Source organism: Anopheles maculipalpis, chromosome 2RL (assembly GCF_943734695.1).
Source record: "Anopheles maculipalpis chromosome 2RL, idAnoMacuDA_375_x, whole genome shotgun sequence".
Lineage (NCBI taxonomy): Eukaryota > Metazoa > Arthropoda > Insecta > Diptera > Culicidae > Anopheles > Anopheles maculipalpis.
Genome location: NC_064871.1, coordinates 86,884,626 through 86,905,371, shown reverse-complemented (window position 1 = coordinate 86,905,371; position 20,746 = coordinate 86,884,626). Strand labels below are relative to the sequence as shown.

At 42.4% G+C, this 20,746-nt stretch overlaps 4 protein-coding genes across 5 annotated transcripts in view; 1 reads left to right on the top strand and 3 right to left on the bottom strand.

Moving 5' to 3' along the window:
• Nucleotides 1–2,475, top strand: part of LOC126568700 (fasciclin-3-like) — a 93,468-nt gene extending 90,993 nt beyond the window's left edge. The window contains exons 8-10 of the mRNA XM_050225218.1: nt 322–367; nt 1,923–2,094; nt 2,158–2,475. Of these exons, the coding sequence (XP_050081175.1) occupies nt 322–367; nt 1,923–2,094; nt 2,158–2,475 (536 nt within the window). The remainder of the gene's footprint in view (nt 1–321; nt 368–1,922; nt 2,095–2,157) is intronic.
• Nucleotides 1–20,746, bottom strand: part of LOC126567956 (diacylglycerol lipase-beta-like) — a 300,577-nt gene that overhangs the window by 215,810 nt on the left and 64,021 nt on the right. The gene's annotated exons all lie outside the window — the stretch shown is intronic.
• LOC126567939 (peptide transporter family 1-like) overlaps nt 1–20,746 on the bottom strand; it is a 490,614-nt gene that overhangs the window by 427,048 nt on the left and 42,820 nt on the right. The gene's annotated exons all lie outside the window — the stretch shown is intronic.
• Nucleotides 1–20,746, bottom strand: part of LOC126567830 (uncharacterized) — a 206,247-nt gene that overhangs the window by 176,879 nt on the left and 8,622 nt on the right. The gene's annotated exons all lie outside the window — the stretch shown is intronic.

Below are 20,746 nucleotides of genomic sequence, written 5' to 3'. Positions count from 1 at the left end.
CGTCGTAGCAAAACACATTCAACTCTGGCACAGCTCTGGAAAACACATAATCTCTCAATCGAAATGAAGCGTTTTTTAATCTTATTCCTTACCCTTTTTTTAACGTATAAAAATTGTATATACATGAAACGAATAAAAATCTTTAAAACATAACCTCATGCTCAGTTTTGTGCTCAGTTTTTGTTGGGTAATGAGAAGCAAACCACGCTCACTTGTATACCATGTTTGTAAATAACAGAATTAGGAATTGTTACTTTACTGAGAAAATTTATGAATGAAATTCACAAAGCTTTTTCTTTTTTTCTTTGCTATCGTTAACAGGCAAAAGCAGCTCAACTTCAACCAGTGCAGCTAAAATTGGTGAAACGTAAGTATCCGGGGTGTGTGCAGATAGGATTTATATATGTTTTGTGTGATTAATGTAAAAATATTCGATCGTAGTATAACTTTTGGTGTGCGTGTAGTATTGCTTGTTATCGGTGTCATCCTTACAAGCTCACAATCGCCCTGACCATACTTCATTTCATTGCTGCCTTTACTGCTTCTTACAATGTCGGGAAAAAATTTTGATTCGGTTTTAGTTTTTTTTTTTTAATTTTTTATATTTAATTGTGTACAAAAAAAAAATTTCCCCTTTTTTCTCTCTAAATGCTATCCTTCTTTCCAACCTTTTTTTATATATACGCGGGTGGAAACTAACCTACTACAGGGACACTATAGACAATGGTGTTGGTGAGACCATGCTACCACCACCGACCACGGTTGTACCGGCAGTAGCCACCTCGAACGGAGATTCCTACCCACCAACACCCGACCCGAACAGCTCGATCTTGCGGCCAACTAACGTACGCCATCCGCTAGACGCACCGGGACCGTACCCGTTGGGTGCGATAAGGCGCGACCCGCAGCTATCCGTCAACAGTGGGAACTTTGACAATGCGAGTGTCCTATCGTCGGACTCCTGTTCGACGGTCGGGTACGGTGATCCGAACCAAATTGGACTGCCACCGGTGGCCGGTGCGCAGAAGCGCTGGATACCGCACCAGCAGCGCGAACTGCTGGAAAAGCAGGCCCAGCTGCTGCTGTCCGGAGCCGCCATTAAGCGCAAGCGTGAAACGGAAATATTCTAGAGATTGTTGCTGCCAGATAGGGAACGAGAACTCAAGTGTAGTAATTAGGCTTACAAAACAAAACAGAAAAATCATATCAAGCTAACGTGCTCACTCCTCGCTAATGATGTTTTCTTAAATTGGCTTTTCTAAATATTGGTAGCCTAACTTATTTCCGGGGAAAGCAAACCGTTGCGATGCCATTGTTTGGTGTTGATGGAGATTTTAAACACATGCGCCTAATGTAAAGAGTAGAATTAATATCTAAACCTGTATAGCTAATGCCCTCTAATATTTCCTCCACGATGTTGTATGTATTATGATTTTATGTACAGATGATGCTAATTTATTCTTTTGTATACCGGATAATTGTGGTATTTTTGTGTGCGACAGTTATAATAAAGCTCGTTGTTAAATTATGCTTTAATACTTTTGTTTTTTTTTTGCTTTAAATACGAATTTTTTTTATTTAAATTTAATTTATAGCACGTGAGCCGAGAATTTATGCATTGTTGTTGTATTATAATGTAACTGTTTTTGAAATTTTTTTTTTCTTAATCCTCACAGGGACAGGCATTATATTTTATCTTTTGTATCGAATATATCAAATTAAATATAATTTTGAAAAAAGCTTACAACCAATATTAAGAAACACTGCCTTTCCTATTTGCACCAAGCTAATTTTTCTACGGTTGTTGTAAATTCTTGGAATGCTATTTTTTACAAAGCTTTATAGATCGCACCAAACTTTCACACTCGTTTCATCCATCACCCTTTCATCTACCCCTTTTTCTCCATCGCCAAAACCAACAGCAGCGACACAGAAAGTGCAGAAATGAAGCAACCGATGACGAAAACGCAACGCTTGAAGAACATTTTCGCCAAACGCATGCAACGCGGCCCTACTGCAAGCGAACTGCCCGAGGAAAACATCACACCGGATGTGGTTGCCGTCGACGAGCAGGACACAAAGCCGCCCGCAAAGGTAATATACGGGCGTCGACAGGAAGAAGAACCGTCTTGTGATGTGTTTTCTTTCCATTGACAGGACGATCAAACGCTCGTGTACGCGGAGCTGGAGCTTAAGCCGGCCGGCGGTGGAGAGATATCGTTCGTCAACAAGCCTTCCCCGACCGTCAACAACGAGTCGACCGAATATGCCGAAATTTTGTACGTACAGCAGCAGGCCGGCGGTACCAACACCGGGAGCGAAACGGCACCCGCCCAAAAGCCTCAACAACCGGCCCAACAGCCCTCACGTCACCATTCGAGCGAAGATAACCGGCCGGTGATCGACGTTAGCATCCAGAAACCGAGCGCCAAAAGTGACGCTGGCAGCAAGGGAACCGGACCCGGTGGCAAATAAGTCACGCTCCCCCTGCGGGAAGGCAAACGAAAACTCATAAGCCTTGAGGCGTAAGGGAAGAAATCTCGCTTGACGTGTTGTGGTTGGTTCCCTTTCCCGTGCATTGGTAAAAGCGGGAAGCATTTTTTGTATGTTTGCTGCACTCCTATAAAGTTCATTCCGTCCATTAACATTAGCCGGCATTAGGCAAGTCAGTTTTCATTTCATCTATTAGTGCGAGTAAAAGGTAGAGAGGTGCGATAGTTTCGCCATGTTTATTTCACATCACATATCTTCATCATCACCACGGGCAGCGGTTTCAAACTTCATTTCGTAGCACAATGCGGAGCCGAATGCGTAGCTTAAGTCGTAGCAGTAAACGCTAGTTATTGTGGCGAGAGTGAGAGTGTTAAAGAAGCTAAATGGTGAGAGAAATGTGAAAAGATTTCCTTGCTGTATTTTGATATTTTTTTTTTTCAAACTGAGAACACGGTTAGTGATTGAGAGAGAAATTTTAATGTACTTTATACCAGCAGGTTCTTTGAAATATAGGAATTTAATATTAAGATCAATGCTTTAGTAACTTAAATACGTGAAGACATATCACACTATGTAAAATTTTTGAACAGTTGCCCGCCTCAATATTTCCTCCAATAACTACTGCAGATCAGAAACTTTAATCCACCGTTCATGGATTAGAGTTTTTGATCAGTTGGTTTTTGAACATTTATTTAAGACTTTCCTATAATTATGTGCTCCAAATTGGGAACTCTAGTTCTCCGATCAAGGATCTACCCCTAGGTGGTTTTTGGAAATTACTCTACGCAAAGAAATTTCAGCAAATACAATTTAAATAATGCTTCTACATGCTGTATTCTATGTTCATTCTTGACGCTGCAAATCTTAAGAATGAAGAACTCGCAGGTCTCTCTATCTACAGCTTTTATTAACCAAGGAAAAACGTGCTTTAATACCTTCTCTCTACTCTAATTCGTACTCTCGTTTGTTGGGCCTTTGATGGAAAAGGTCCTTACCTTTCCACCAAGTTCGATCAGCAATTCCTACAATTATCAATACTTCCAATAATGATCTGTTTAGGATTATTCTGATAAACTAGGTAGGATCTTCATAAAGTTATGAGTTATTAAATTTTGAAATGATTCATAACAACTTGAGACACCAGTCCGCCAAACTTTTACAACTTAATAACAGTTTTATTAGAAAGAAAGGAAATTATGTCGAGAGGACCATTCAGAATTCGATTCAAGTTTTGAGAATTTTCAGCTTTGTGGACTTGAAAGATCTTCATGTAAATCCACATCTTTTGAAGCATTGAATAAGTTGATTTTAACGGGCCTGGCAGGCTTAATATTACAGGAAAGTTTTAAAAAATTTACACAGATTACATGTAGTTTGGGCTTGAGCCCCTGAAGTAAGGACTGGCTATTCCACTACGTGGTATCAGCAAGTCTACCAAACTATTAGAAGATCGATAAGCCAATTAGATGACATCTAACTTATTCGATAACAGAATATATATTAAACAATGAAAGCAATGAAAATTTTACCGAATTCTCTACAAAATCTAATTATTTGTGGGAAATTCGAAAAAAAAAAATGTTTGATATCCAACTTTTCGTCCATAACTCTACTGATTGACCAATTGAAATGATGCAATGCAACATGCTAAAGACCGAATATGTTAAAGCTTATCGAAGTTGTTGAAGTTGCGCATCTTCCAATTTATACAACCCTTCCAGCCCTTCCAGCGCCATCCCTTTCCGATTCATTTTCAACCTCAAAACGCCAATTTGACAACGAATGGATGAGCAGGGTGGATACCCAATTGCATGCTATTGACATAACTCAAACGACAAGTATCCACTGCAGCAAAGAACGCAAACTTATTCACCGTACTTCTGTCCCGGGTTATGATTATGGTGTGAGTGTGGTGTGCGCTTCAGGTCAAATGGAAAGAAGCAAACTAGGCGACATACGACCCTACCTTCACCAACCGGCGGCATCACCCTCCCACGGAACACACACAGAGAGCAAACGGTCGCAAATTAGCAACAAACAGTCCCAAACGAGCGAATCGTTCCGGATCGGTGTGCAAAAACCGTCGCCATCGTCAACATTTCCCGGTATGTGTGTGTGTGTTCGGACTCCGAAACGTAGCACAAACCCCGTTGTGTCGTACCGGCAGGTGATAGACCCGGTAGAATTGCAAGGAAAGGTCAAAAAGCACCATTTCGATTGCTTGCCACCGCTCCATTCGGAGGACGACGCACCGACACACTGCAGCAGTCAGCAGCAGCAGGAAGGTGCCGGTTCGTGCGCAAAACACGCAAGAGATGAAATTATTGCTCCAAAGAACTGCCGTGCAGCGTAAGAAGCTTCGGAAAAGATGATTGTGCAAAGTCAGAAACACCCAAGGTTCGCCGAACGGTGGAACCGTTGGCAGAGAAGAAAGGGACAAGCAGGGAATATACCTGTTTCCGGTTTTAACGATTGTAGAGTCAGTAATTAAATTGAGTTTAACGAGAGGATTTATAGAATTTCTAAACTAAATTAATTAAGGATATGGTGTCGTAAAATAAAACACCATTCCGTGTGCGCCATTGCACGCAAACCACCGGGACTTAGCCAGCCACTGTGGTGTGTGCAACGGAACCGGTCTATCTGTACGTGTGTGTGTGTGTCCCTCTGTGTCGGGAGACTGCTGTACACGGGTTGCTATGGACCGGGAGCAGTTCTTGCGAACTGAAACTCATGACCTAATGGCCATACCGCCCGGTTGGCTGGCTACTAGTAGCGTGTTTGTTAGTGTAGCGCGTTACCGCGTTGTCTCTAGGGAGCGCGCTCTGGTGACTTGTGTGTGCTGCAATATGGCAACAACGCTAGTAGGATCGTCGTCTTACCGTAGTCGTTGTTGTCGCCATTCTTCTAGGCACTTTTGTGTTCGCTCTCTTCCTTCCAAGACGGGCTTGCGTACGCAGTGCGTGTGATGATGATGATGGTTCTTGTGCGATGAACGGAAGTGGTAAACAACTGGGCTGAAATGCCAATTTCCTCATTTGCAAGCGTACGCAGAAGGAGCCCCTGCCACGGGTACACGGACGTTTGACAGGTGCAATCGAGCGTTAGCAAGCTCAAGATTCATTCGTTGCCTAGTGTACATCTACTGCCCGGCTTTCCCGGGACTCATAAACAAGAAAACAATCATTATTGGAAGACGTTAACGCTTTAATGGGGCTGAAATCTTAGATTTAATGAGTGACAAGGGCGTACCGGGCGTCTGATGTGCTGTGCTTCGAGTTTCTTGTTGCTAGTGGAAATTCCTCGAGCGCTATCTTATGGACGTTAATTGGAAACTGTATGTCAACAACTCAACAAACGTGCCCTCGTGTGCTTTATTAAAATGGACCCTTGTTTGGCAAATAATCGTGTGTAGCAATAATATCTTAATGATTATCCTAGAAGACTAGTTATTTGGTAACGAAGCGAACAGTAGGGCAAAGAACGTTCAAAAATTTGAAAAATCAACTATTTCTAAATTTCTTCGGGTCACGCCAAGTGTAAATTCCAAACAGCAACTGGAAAAAGACATTCTGGAATATATAATTTTCAGATTGAGGAATGCCTTTGAAAAAACATGTACTTAAGTATTTTATATAATAACTACTTATTAGCAATTTTCCATTAAGCAGCACTGTTTAAGGAAATTTTGTACGATAAAAAAATTTATCGGTGGAGGCGCCCAGTACTTGAGCGTAAGCACATTGCAATACTAGGCAGTGACTTTTTCCATTTATTTAGGCTGAGGCTTTGAGATTAAACAAACTATATTTGCCTCTCTGTTGAGCATTGACATTCTATCGATTTACAAACGTAAAAATAACATTAAAAGATGATCGATTTTCTTATTCAAAAATGCTTATAACCCAATCATCGGTACTTTCAAACTCGTTCTGTTCTCGATCGCCCCAAAGTGAGGAGCTTTCTCCAGTCTTATGCGTTTCAGTTCGTTTAAGTAAAGACCAAAACAATTCTCCAAATCATTCCATCCAAACACACCAATTAGAGAAACGAAATGTTTTGTCTACTCTCGTCTCAGTCATAGCACAACCTTCTATTATCAACATGCAAAAGGCACATCGGTAATGATATTGGTGATGGATTTTATTTCCCCATTCCTTAACAAGCCAATTTTCCAAACAGTAGTCCCTCTAAATGTAACGATTGCGTTTACTGCAGCCCTAGAAAAGGAACCTCACGTGCTTTATGCGCTGTGAGGTTTGACTTCCGGGCGCAGTTTCTGTATGAAGCGAATTTAAGTGGTCAATTATAAAGCTATAATTCATGCTGACATTACATTGTGTGTGAGCGTTTCAAGACGCTTGTAAAGGTTGGACGTATTAATGTTATTTAGAACCGATTAGCGCTCATGAGGTGTGTAATGGAGTTTTAGTTTGTAAGTTCATTTTCAAGTTCTAAAGGAACATAATCGTCGGATTAAATTATTGTTTTACCTCCTGTGGTTCACAGTAACGCCTGTACCTCATTAGCAGCAACAGTGTGCGCCAGTTCTTACCTGCAAAAGAAAGCAAAAAGAAAAGAAAGGGTAAGAAAAACAATGAAACTAATGAAGAAAAGTGTCAATTGAGAAATGAACGCCTCACATAGAGGACACAAGTGCTCAAAGCAGTCGATGGTAACAACGAACCCAGAGAGAAAATGGATGAACAATCACTCTTGCCATCGACGGCAAACACTGAAACACCCAATTACGAACCCACACCGTCTTGTGTTCAGCGGTGCCCGTTTGAAGATGAAGTTCGCTCCTTCTTCTTGCATCCGGTGCTTGCGAAAGAGCGGTGAACTTAAATCGCTAGTAATGAGGCAGGATTTGCTTCAGACTTTCAGCCATTGAAATCGATCTTTTCTTGGCGAACGTTGTTGGGCGTGTGTGTCATGACACGTTTGCTCGAGTAGCTTCTTGCGGCCGTCGAACGATTGAGGTTTTGCTTTCTTCGACAGCTCCCGGTGGGTAGGTTGTTGTTATACTTGGCCAATTATCTGGACGGGTTTTTATCTTGCTTTCTCTCTCTCTCTCTCTCTCTCTCTCTCTCTCTCTCTCTCTCTCTCTTTCTCTCTTTCTCTCTCTCTGCCTTCGTCCTTTTTTCACCGAATCATGAACAACCAAACGCACAGACGATAGTGAATGGATGGTCTTGTTGGCCTTTCGTCGTACCGGCGCGTTCAGATCGCTCGTTTACACTTTGGCAAACCAAAATGAAGAGCTGAAGAAACCACAGACAACCACCTTCCGGGCTGCCACCCGTGAGCCGAGTGAGGTGTGTAAGGATAAGATGAAGCATTGAAGTTTACCTGAACGAGTTACGGCGGTTCAGATTGACGGTAGCGCTTAGGACCCGTGCCGATCTCGGATGAAAATTGATTTTTCTCCTACCCCACGTTAGTTTGTCGGCCGGATAACGCTTGTCTCTTTGCCGGATGAACGCCTGCTATATCCAATGGGGCACACCGTAAGCTGTCAATCGCCATGGGGAAGATTGTTCGTTTCCGGCGAATGGGATGACCTCGTTTTTGCATTGCTCATTACCGGAAACCGGTTTGCCATTTGTTCTCAATAGGAAATCATTACAGACGGATCTAGTGTTGATGATTTCAGATGACACTTATCAGTCGGGATAGAAATCTTTCATAATGCAGCCGTTACAATCAGGAAAAGAAGTAATGCACTTGATGGTTTTTTGGGTAGCAATACAGTGTAAGAGATCAAGGCACAAACATCGTTCTTAGGTTAAATTTGTATCGTTACGATTAAAAAGCTCTCTGTTCGTTTGTGTGAGATGAATCCTCATACTTATTATCCATCGAGATTCATTATCCTAACACTTCTCAACTTAAAATCCTAGATAGGAATGATTAAAGCTGCTTATTGCCTACATTCGGGCTGAGCGAGGCTATGGAGGCCAGGCTAACTACAGTAACTTAAACCCCTTTTCTTTTTTAACAACAGTCCTTTATGCGTCCCTTTATTTATGAGCTACCCAGGCCATTCGCCCTTTCGTACATCACACGCTGCTGCTAAACCTCGCAAAACGATAAACAACAACAGCTGGCGGCATCTATCATGCGAGGTTTTTAGCAACTTGTCGCAGCGATAAAAGTGTGCTGCGTGGTTTTGTGGTTTTGCGTTAATTGTTTAATTTTTCACCTACAAACCCTCATCAAACCGCAAAGAACCACACACAGCTGGGTTTTGATTTTTCATTGCAACACTATAAAGTGTACGATGCACATATTGTGTACCCGGTTGCAAGATGAAGACTCTTCGAAGTACCCCCACGTCGTTGCATAGTGCATCCTACTGTCACCGGCCTGCTTGCATGCATGCAAAGAGGATGATTGAAACATATGACAATGTCTGACCCAATTAGGCATGTAACCGATGCGGCACGGGAATGGAAAAATATCCTACAAACTTACTAAACGATTGCATTTCCCGCAATGCCCGTTCGGGAAAAATGGAGTCGGTTGGGAGGATGGTCTTTGCAACCACTTGTCATAAATTATTCACCCACAGAGCGTACAAGCCGGCAGCTGGTGCTTCGAGCGAATGGATGCATTTAATAAGCGTGCAGAAAGGGACGGAAAGCTGAGTAGGTCGGGGAGCCTGTTCGACTGTTAGATTATGTGTATTCGTCGGTATCGTGTCCCCGGTGCAGGGATGCAGTGGTGCAGCACAAACATCCAACCCTATAGGAAGATGGAACAGAGCATAAGCAGAGTCCTGCTTCTCGGTGGCAAAACTCCTTCGGTAGGATAATTTTTCCCTCAAACAACTGCTCCTACAACAGTATCTCCCTTCTGATCCAGATGCCTAAAGGCCTCTCAGGAAAACCCGTACGAAAGGACTTCTCGTTACGGTGTACCACCAGCTCTCTCCCATATCCTCACACACTCCATCGCCCAGAACATTCCCCTTTCGGGATGGGGAACATCTCGGACAGGTTGTTGTGCGAGCCTTCTTTCCCGGTGGAGAATCGGCAAAAATGGCAGAACATCATCGGCACTTGTACATTCAAATTAGTTACAACACCCTCTGTATTTATATGTGTGTGTGAGTGAGTGTGAGTACATGTCCCGGCATTGTTACAGGGATTCACCCGCTTCGTACTGCACAACACAAAAAACGAAGAAAAGATTATTATGCATAAATATTTACAGACTACTCTGGCGTAAAATTGCTTTTGAATATAAAACCTCGGTATGGACTCCGAGAGTGCGACGACGACCCAGGGAACTCATGTGTGTGTGTGCGTTTATTGCCCGGGCTTAGTGCAGTAAAGACGACAACTACCAGCGGCAGCAAACTAGCACATCACTTCGATGGATGGTAGTAGAATGTAGTAGCTGCATTTCTTTGCGATTGGCCTGCGAGAGATCATACTGGCTTCTGTCGTGTGCTGCTGGAAAGGAACGATTTGTTTGCGTTAGCCTTATCGGGAAGGGAGCGTATGGGTTGGAGCAGTTCCATCACTGCTGCTGCTGCTGCTACTGCGTGTACACCCATCACAGAAGCGCTTAAGTGCAGTGTTTGTGAAGAATGTCCCAACGTTGTTGCAGAGCTTAACGAAGGCACCGATCGGTTTTGTGTATGCTTTCGGTGTGTTTTACATTTGAACCGATTTCTGTCGAGGATTGGCAACAGTAAGCAGGTTAAATCTGTTTGAAAGTATCGATTTAATCGATTGTTTGTTTGGTAAATATACCTTGCCACTCACGAGGGATAGAGAACCTGGTCGCTTGCACGTGACATAAAATATTCTTGATTTACCGTGCCCGCTAAGGTAGGGTGGGGAGCAATCTTTGATTTTATGTTTTTCTCATGAGGGTAAATGGGAATTTTTGAGCGAACCTTTCGTATAAAATTTTATGTTTTATTTCTAGAATCATCAGCAAATGCTTGAATGAAGTTTTGACTGAAGAGAATAAAGCGATTTGGAGTAATTTATTGTATTTCATAAGCAAATGACACGTAAGGTACATAATTTAGAATATGATGATATAAATATCATGATATTTCACTGTGATTGAAATAATCAAGCACAAATTGGCAAGAGATTGCCTACATTTAGGCAGAAATTGGCGAAGCCTACACATAGGCGCTTACAACTGTCTTGGCGCGAAAAAGCGAATTTCTTCACAATTGAGCATAGAGAAAACCATTTGTATAAGCTGTTAAGTTAACATTTGCCGATTCGTTTGAAAGAATTCTTTTACATCAAATTTTAATACTAAAAAGTAAACATTAGAAGGCATTTAGCAAATTAAACATTTTTCATAATTTATTTATTTTATTTCTGTTTTTTATTCTCGATAGATCGAGCTAGCCGTATGGCTATATCTTTATTAATACATGGAAGAAAAGAAGAGAATCAGAAAAGGGCAGGACGAGCCTGCACTGGTACCAGTACGGGAGCGAACGTTCGGTCGCGAATCGAAGAGCAACGAACAACAATTCAGAAACAAACACAAGTACGTGCTAAAAGCGGATTATTTTTTTCTTCTACTACTGGTTTACTAATAAACTAAGGCAAATAGAAAAAAGCAATAGAAGTACTGCTTCGTTTTCTAACAACTATTGTGTCCTTCAAACTAAAAGATAAGGAATGTTTTCCAACTATTTTGGTCATAAAAATTGGTTTTGTTATCCAACTACATGGTTTTCAAAGATCCCAACATTCTACAACTCAAAGAGCTTTGTCGCTGCAATAATGCAATGTCCGATATAAGCTACTCCCGATAACGAATGCACATCGAGCATAAAGTGCGCTATTCACAAACCAAAAACTTCTCTCCTTTTACACAAAATGTACGCATCCGCAGTGACTCCCAATCGAAGTCACTGGGAAGGAGATAAGCATTCACGAACTACGAAGCATATTCGATTGAGCTAGCAGCACCCGAAATGGGATCATGTTCTCAATTTAACTGCACGCTTGTCCGGTTCTTGAACTACCATCGTTTCGAACTCTTGTCGTTCACCGAATGATACGGGCATTAGGGCAACAAGAAAATATCTTTAAAAGCTCATGCAAAGTGCACCACCTACCCAACCACACACACAGCTATTTAATATCGATGCAATAAAATGAGGAACTTCAAAACCGAATGTGAATTTTCATTTTCTTTTTTGTTTCGTTAAGAGAGTTTTTCTTGCGCTATCGTTAAAAGCTTCCGCTGCTTATGAGGTTTGAAAATTGCCAAAATTGATACGGGAAAGTTTCCATACGTTTGACCACCCATCGGATAGAAAGAATGGTTCCAAGTTCTCAACTACCGTACTGGCAGGGCAGTACGTCGAGTGTATCGCCTTTCCGGCGGGCATATATCGGAACAAATAGGAAAAGTTTAATACCACACAGTGAGCCGTCGCTGCACACACTGGAATGGATTTTTAACCGAGTGCACCACCAAAGTGCAAGATGGGGATGGGTCCTTTTTTATAGAATAAGAACACTACATCGAAGAAGTCTTGGCCCTTTCATGGTTGAAAAGACGCAAGCCCTCGAGCACTTCCGGGTTGATTCGTGTATTTTTCTTTTTCGTTCTTCTTAGCCTGCTCGCTGATGGTGAACAGAAAAAGCGGAAGCAAGATACATCGAGATTAAGAGATAAAGTTCGTCCACAGCTTCCTGCCCACGGGGGAGAAGAGGGTGGAGCGTACGGAGATTCGTGGCTGTACTATTGCTTCTGGATGCGCCAACATCAAAATCATTATATGGTGAACCGGCGGCACATACACACCGTGTACGAACAAGCTGTTTTACGATATGGTCATTGCAATAAAAACCGGAAATAGTTAAAGTCGGAAGAAATGATTGCATTTGATAAGGTTTGTTTCTTTTTTTCTCTCTCTCTCTCCCAGGAGCTCCCGTGCAGCATCCTTTTACATCCAATACTATTTCCGCCAGCCATGACATGGTCAAAAGTCCGAAGGTGCGCTCCGGAAGTGCATCGTAAAATTTTATCGCAAAGGTGTTTTTTCCCCCGTTTCTTCGTGTGTAATCCATCCAGGCACAGCAATTCCGTACAATCGTCGGACCTTAGGGGATGTAAAAAAAAAAGAGAGGTTCGCTTTTGCTTGGTCCATTTTCTTGCAGCTTCATGAAAATTAGAAGAAATAAACGGAAACTTGAGTGGATGCTGTAAAGTTTAACGGGCAGCGCCATTTGCACCCACTCGTTTGCTTTCGAGAGTTACCTCCTTGAAGAGAAGATTGGTTACGGAGCGATGTTTTAACGTTTACCGGTACAGCTAAGGATGACATTAGGACTTGCTTTAGACGTCATAATTTGATGGATTACGAATAAAAAGCTTTTACTAGCTTTTATCACCGAGTAGATTTCAATTGCAGTCAGTTAAAGAGGAAACCGGTAATTTAAACCGCAACTTCCAACAATGTCCTTCTGCCGGTATATCTATTGGGAGTCTCTTTGTCTTACAGGGAAATTAATTACCCAACTTGGTGCGAAATTCCGACGAGCTTGTCCGTATTAATATCCTTATTGTGTTCTCAAGCGCTAAAGAAAAGCGTTGGCTTTGAAGCGCAGACAAACAAAACCCACCATAAACCCACGCGAAAGGCTTACGGACAATGATAGGACGTACAACCTACTTATCAGGGTAGGGAAGCTGGCTTGAGAGAGCATTTCATTGGTTTATTCCTTTAACCCTTTCATCACCACAATTCTAGCGCCGTCGAAAGGCGCCGTGTTATAATTACGGTAATTAATTATGCCCGAAGAGCTTTTGCCTTTTGCGACCGCACGACGCACAACACATCCTCCTATCCCTTTAGATGCGTTGATTAGACATAGGACCGCACACATACAGGCTCGTGCATGAGAGTATGACGTGCGGATCCTATCCAGATAATGAAGGCTCAGACTGCAAACACCAAATTACTTGAAGCGGACCAATCACGCTGCCGGTAGCCGAACCAGCCTTGTCATCATAAATTTTCTCCCCACAGTGGTGGAAATAGGAGAAGAATCTCCCGCAAACAAGTGACACCAGGAAAGAAGTCTGGGGTCGGTGCTGGCTTTCGAAGTCAAAATGATTATGATGGGTTAAATTATGATATTTAAATAAAAATCCCTCGGACAAGTCCACTTTCTCCTTGGTTTTTGGAACAAGGCTGGGAGGGAGGAGACGTGAAGTAACGAATAAATCCCAAACGAGAGCTGACACACTAGAATATTTGAGGGTGGAAGTGGGTGGAATATCTTGCCCAAAAACCCAAGCTTCAGATACCAAACACACCGGATACACATAGGACGAAGCAATCGGCCGTAAAATATGTACTCTCCCGGTGCGATAATCTAGATTCTCATTAATCACTCATATCCTAAGCTGCCCATGGTCCGGGAGGCCCCTCCCACGCTAAGCCCTGAGGGATGGACAAGTTGCAACAATTTTCGGCCCAGTATTCGGAAGAAAACAAATAACACAACGCATTCCCCCTACCCAATCAGTGGCAAAGAAGAGGGAAGGAAGCGACAACAGTGGCTCTCCATCACCCGGACTGACCGAAGAGCACACTGTCACTCGACCCCAATTTTGTCTCCCATCATCGTGTGTCCAATGATCTGAAGTTTCGCATTTTTCGCCACAACATACGGCCCCGTCTCTCGGCCCAAAATGAAAACGACCAGTTGTCTTGTTATCTGTTCTGTCAGACCAAAACGCCACCCCGGAAGATGTCGCATTGATGAAGAGTGTGGGAAGCACGAAAGAAATTAGTTTCCAAGAACATTATTTATATCGCTTTCCGAAGTTGATAGAGCTCTGAAATTAGCTGGCAAAGATAGGGTGGTGCGATGGTTTCGGCTCGCCTTCTTACTTCATGTCCGGCGGGCATGTGTAAAAGGCGGGTCCACAAAGTGACAAGCAGAGTGGACATAGACAGTTGGTATATTTATGACTTAGCTGGTGAAATTATTAAAATAGATAGAGCGAAAAGCAATCTTGCTTGCCTGATGCTTCTGCTGGAGGGTTTTGTTTGTCTGTGTTTGGATGCAGATGATGCCCTTGGGAAGAGAGATTACAGCTGTTTTGTAGATATAAAATTAGCATTTCTTGTTGTTTTTAGAATACAACTTTGAGGATTGTATGCTAAAACTATAACGTGCGTGAAGTATCTTTCATTTTTGGAAAGTTTGGCCGTTATCAGCAAACATATTTCGCACCTGTTTCTAGGGAATACTCAAAGGGATACAAATTTGTAATAATATTTTTAGTAATATTTTTAAAAGTATTCTATGTATACTAAAACGCTCGCATACTTCTACAATACTAACATCGCAACTGATTGGTCCTACATAATAGACAAACAAATGAGAATCGAAGTACAAGCCCCGATTGTCAGGACTTCTGGGACACAATTTTAAACCGAAAGAAGGATAACATCTTCACCCTCAAACAATGGTCGTATGACGAGATAAACCGAGGTCCCATAAATGTCCCATGAACGAACCACCGATGGTTTGGTAGAGAGCAATACGTACGTAATCGGTGCTACATTCAGCACATTCCAACGCTCACCGAAACAAAACATGAACGGACAATTTCGCACAACCGGTACAGCAACTGACACCCACTGTCCGGAGGGGAGGGGGATCGCCCCAGTTGTCTATGAAATATAGCCGCACGACGACACACGATGGACGGAAAAAGAACTTCCTGGAGGCTGGTGAGATCTACTACAGTGGTTGGTTCGGTCCGCAACCACTCCGAGATGGAGACAAATGATGGACAGGAGGACGTCTACCCAACGCTCTTGACACTCCATCACAGGGCTTTGGGGAATTTTTGGTTGTAGTGTTTTTTTTTCTTTCTCATTTTTGTGCTGTTGCCCAGTTCTTGCCTCATTGTGAATGTGACGTTCACACGGAAGGATGGCAACTTGAAGTTAAGTCCGTGTTTTACAAACCGGGCTACCATTGTTCCCTAGACTTGGTCCGGCTGTGGACGATCGGTACATGTTATCCATTTCCGGGTGGGCGGTTGCCGAGATAGTCATCGTCATAGCCAGATGATTCAGTGATTTAGTGTGTGAGTGTGTGCGTTTTGGTGTGTGACAGGTTGCCGGAAAATGGGAGGACTCTGTACAGGAAATCATAGCTTCTTTGGATGACATTATCCAAACTTACTATTATTCCATCAGAAAAGTAAGCTACTTCGTACCAGAAAGCTTTCATTTACAATAATAATATTTTATGTTCAATGTGATACGCACCACCACGAGCGATCGGAGCTTTTAATGATTCAAAAAGCCACAAATGCCTATGGCAACGTAAACTGGATAAACCGGTTCAATTGTTCCATGCTCTAACAAGGTAACGAGGGCATCATAGCGCATTGTGTGTAATTTTCATTTTTGTTGATCCCCCCAGCACATTCTTGCCAATCCAATACGCCCCTTCACGCCTTTTATCAACAACTTCCCTTTTCTACTTTACCATCCCATCGGAAAACATTCAAAGTGTTCCAATTACAAGCCACAGCAAATAAAATTTATGAGAATATCATTTCATTCCTTGTAAGTTAAACCAACACACAAATGCCCGCAACACCAACCTCTACAATCTCCCCTTTCCATGCCAACCATGCACGGCGGTGCATTATGTTCGAATGCATCCAAATGCCAGTGGGCGGAAATAGTTTGGCTGGCGAAACATTATGGCTGGAAATAATGCGCCCCGGCCATACAAACACACGGGCCGGTACAGTGCACCGTTAAGGATAAATATGTGCGTATGTCATAAAGCGTGTAGCATGCATAATGAATGTACATGTTGGTGCAAAAGAAGATGAAAAACACACACACACGAATTGGCACAAATAAAAGCAGACAAAAAAGGGGTGAAAATAAAACGTATGACCCAAACACGGCGTATCGGTTGATCGATGGGATTTTATTTATAAACCGATAGGCTCTTGTGGCAATTGCTATGTTTCATTTATGCGCTCTTGCTGGTTAATGTGAGTGTGTGTATTTATTTTGTTTGCTGAGAGGCTGTTGCAAATGGTTGTGCGTGGGGAGGGTGAAGCCGTTGCAGGGCCTTGTAATGATTCATTTTGCTGGGATTAAAGCATACAAAATAATTATTAGTACCGATTGAAGGTATTTTTAATTCAATAATGAGAGAAACACAACATTAACGATACTCAAAAGCATGTACTTGCATTTATTGCATTCTACACGTGTTTACATTTAGGCAGTTCGAGGGTACTTCACGTCATTAACGTTTGGTTTGAAGCGTCATTAACGGTTTGGTTAGTTACTCTAAATCAATTGCTTTTCTATTTGTAAATGTTTCATATTGGTGTACCTCATTAATATCAGAACTACCGGAATAGTCATTTGGCTGGTCGCGTACAAAAAAAAATATGTCAGTGCTGATGTGCATGACTTGTACACATATATTATGATTTCATTTCTATGAATTTGAAAATTAATAATCACATCTACAATTCTACCATGGCCAATCATTTAGACTGGTGCTTTATGAAACGATGAATAATGCATTATTTTCCCCCTTAGAACGGTCTGGTCGTAAGATGAAAAGCGTATAAAAATGGTGAAAAAGGTGATTATGTACAGAGAATAGACTTATAACCCTTGCAACATAACTTCTACTTCATAAAATGCCGACAAATCCTTCGGAGTCGTTGGATCGAAGCCGTGGGTGCGGGGCTAGCTGCGGTTGAAATCGGGACCTTCTCCGGAACCTTCGGGTGGGCTCAACACTACTAGGCACTCTCTTATCTAGCTACAGACCGTTTGTAGGCTCCAGACGTACCGGTCTTTCGTATTCCATGTCTGCTGGAACTTGTTGGTGATGTAAGCGACTGTGGAAAACTATATGCTCCGATTTCTCCTCCACGCTTGGGCATCAATTGCAGTACGGAGCCGTCCAGAAACTTCGACACTTCAGGAACTCCAGTGCGCCTGGCTATTGGGGAGTCGCATAGCTAATACCAGGGGAGTGCCCCAAGAAGTCTGGACTTCGTCATTTGTGGCCCAACGTGATTTGCCATCAAGCGGCACACTGCATATCTTCATCATGGCCTTTGATGTTCTGCGCTGAACAAGCGATGGTGACCTGAGCAGACTGTAAGAAGACCGCAACACAACCACCACAACACGCTGGATCGCACTGATGGTGGATCTTCCCTGACGAAAGCATCAGGGGCGCTTTCGTCATCATAATTTTAACTGCCCGTGGTAGAGTTCCACGCATCAAAATCTCGTTAGTTCTAGGGTTGAAATAGTATATACAACAAACACAATCCTTAAAAGATATTGATTGCTGTCTTTGCAGAAAAACACGCCTAGAACAAAAATTCTCGATTCACAAAATTCCTATCATTCATCAGCTCAGTTAACTATTATCCAGAATTCATCCGGTAAACATGAATTCTTGAACTTGACAAATGATTCGTTGGCCTGTCTTTTCAAATTGTAATTTGGTACATGGATTCTGAAAATAGTATTTTTAAACTTTGTATGTATTTTAAATATGTCCGGGAAATAATATGTTCACTAAAATCTATTCCAACAGCAGTAAAATTATTAAGTCCACATCAATGGATTTCATGGAACAAATGAATTTCTATTTCAATAAAAATATCGTTCGGTGAATGTTTTCCAAAAAAAAAGCATTGACTGCGTTCTAAAACTCGTACTATGTTGTTGAATATTCCAAGAAAGCTCCAATAGTGATATCACTATTACAATCCCAAACCATGCCTGCAATCCCATCTAAACACCCGGAAAACTAAATTCCATGCAATCCAAAAGCTTTTTTTCCCCCGAAACTTAAATCACTCGTGTAATCTCATCTGCCTCGTCAACGTGCATCCAATAGGCCTCGTCAACGTCAGCCGCCAGCTTGCTGCAGGCGGTGCGCGTTTTGCCATCATCATAATTGTTGCCTAAGCTTCCATTGCCCAAAATGCAATCAAAGCGGTTTTATAGCCTGTCGAAACAAGACATCCTGCATTTCGCAAAACTCGCTCGATTTAGATGCATGTTTCCAACAGCGTGTTCATACCATTGTTCGATTCGCTGGACCCCCGGGAGGGAAACGCTGCTGGTGCTGGTAATAAGATCTTGTTTGAAAATTACATTTTTCCTCTATCGAATTCAGGCGAAAGGAACTCCGGATTATGCTAGGCTTGTTCGGTATATGCTGTATGCGAACGTTTCGGAGCCGTTATAATATCGAAATTCAATTGCGTCCAGGAACCCTTTTGGGAGAGGCTTATGTATCGTGCTTTTTCTAAAATACCGATGGATGATGAGACTCGCCCAACAATTTTGTTTTCCCACAGTGCACCCACTGCTTGCATTGGATCAATTGTGCCGGGACTCGCCCAATGTCCCTTTGTCCCGGAGTGTTCGCCGGCATACTAGGTGGGAATGGATTGTTTATTAGAATATTGAAGCCCTCCCGCGTTACGCTCTCGTTCGTCCGAGAAAAATGTTGCTGGCGTGTGTGTTTATGTGTGGCTTTTGTACTGCCGCAATTCTCACCAAACCCATAAACACCCACCCCTACATACACGCACAAGCTGATGTACAAGGGTAAATGAAAACATTAGCCTGGCACAGTGTGGTGAAATGTGGCGCTAAACTTAATGCCCCCACCGCTGATACTTGTGCCCACGTTTAATGGCGGACTATTGTGCCGCAAATACACTCACATGCACGCAAACGTGTGGCGATGGAAATCGAGTGGAAATTTTCATTATTTCGCCACTCGCCACCGTTCGGTATCGGAATATACATATCTCGAACATAGTTTTAGGGACGTTCATCACCCCACAACCCCCTGGGCTAGGTGTTCTGTTTCCCTCAGTCAGCGGGTCAACGTCATTCTAGCGTTGAAGCATTCCGGTTTTTCGGAGGCCCACACACCATACGGAACCGTGGAAATGAAGCGAAAAATTCTAAGCCGTTTTACAATCTCGCAGTGGTTTGAATGTGCGCACACAACCGGCCCGACGATAAGCCGATTTGTAAATTGTACTCCACTGCTGGACGACCCAAAACGCACCGGGACGGATTGATCAGTTTTGCCGATGCCTCGGAACTCGCTATAAATCGGGGCGTTCTTCTGCATATCATCCAGTATGTGTGCGTGTACTGGACCTCCTGAACAGGCAGAACAGGAACGATTTTCGCCCGAAAGGGCTGAGAATCTATTGGAAATGGATTTGTGGTCATTGGGGTGTTAGCTGGTGGAATTTTAATCTGGAGATGTTAGTGAATCGAACATCATTGAGGGCGAGCGCATTTTGGAAGATTGCGGATTGCGAGCGTCCATCACGAGCTTATGACGAGTTTGTTTTGGTGCTGGTAGATGGGAGCACAATATTTTATGGTGGTAATAAAACTAAAGCAAGTTTTTATGGTAGAAAAGCAAGTATGGTAGAAAGGGAAATGGTATTAGCGCATCAAATCCTATAACATTCAACAGCAAAATTATAATTATTAAATGTGGATTCATGCTCTAGATCCTTACTAGAATTATCATTCAAAATATCGATTAGCTAAATAGCAAGCGGAAATCATGCAGAAAAATTTAGACAACAATAAACGAACAATTTATTCCTAAACAAGTTTTATTCCTAGAGACTCAGTTTAACACGTCAATATGCATGCTTATAATGCTATTCGTTACACTAAAGCATATACATCGCGAGTGGTATAAAAAAGGCGCAAACGAAATACTTTAAATGACGTGTCATTATTGACACATTGCCGACAGCTTTGTGAACTAGTTTGCGCAACAAAGGCTAGATATAGGAAATCTAAGAGCAAAACTGAAAAGTGTCAGTAGAACCAAAAACTGCCAATGTTTTACATTTAATACTAGGACCAATTTGTGTCGTAACTGGACATTCAATTATAAAATTTCCACAATTGAATAACGCATTGAATATGGTGGAAAACTGTAGCTTTCAAACCAGTGGCAACATGATACTTTGTATCAGAGACACCTTCCATCGTTGGCTGTTTCAATTTGCTGGATAACACTTGCTTAGCCAGTCCAAAAATAGCTGATGGACCAGAAAAAATAAATAAATAATGTATGCATTAAGAATACAAATGCCTCAAAGTAAAGCTTTGTGAGATAACTCGCACCTTACATGCGTCAACAGTTAGAGAATTCGTAGCCTTCAATCG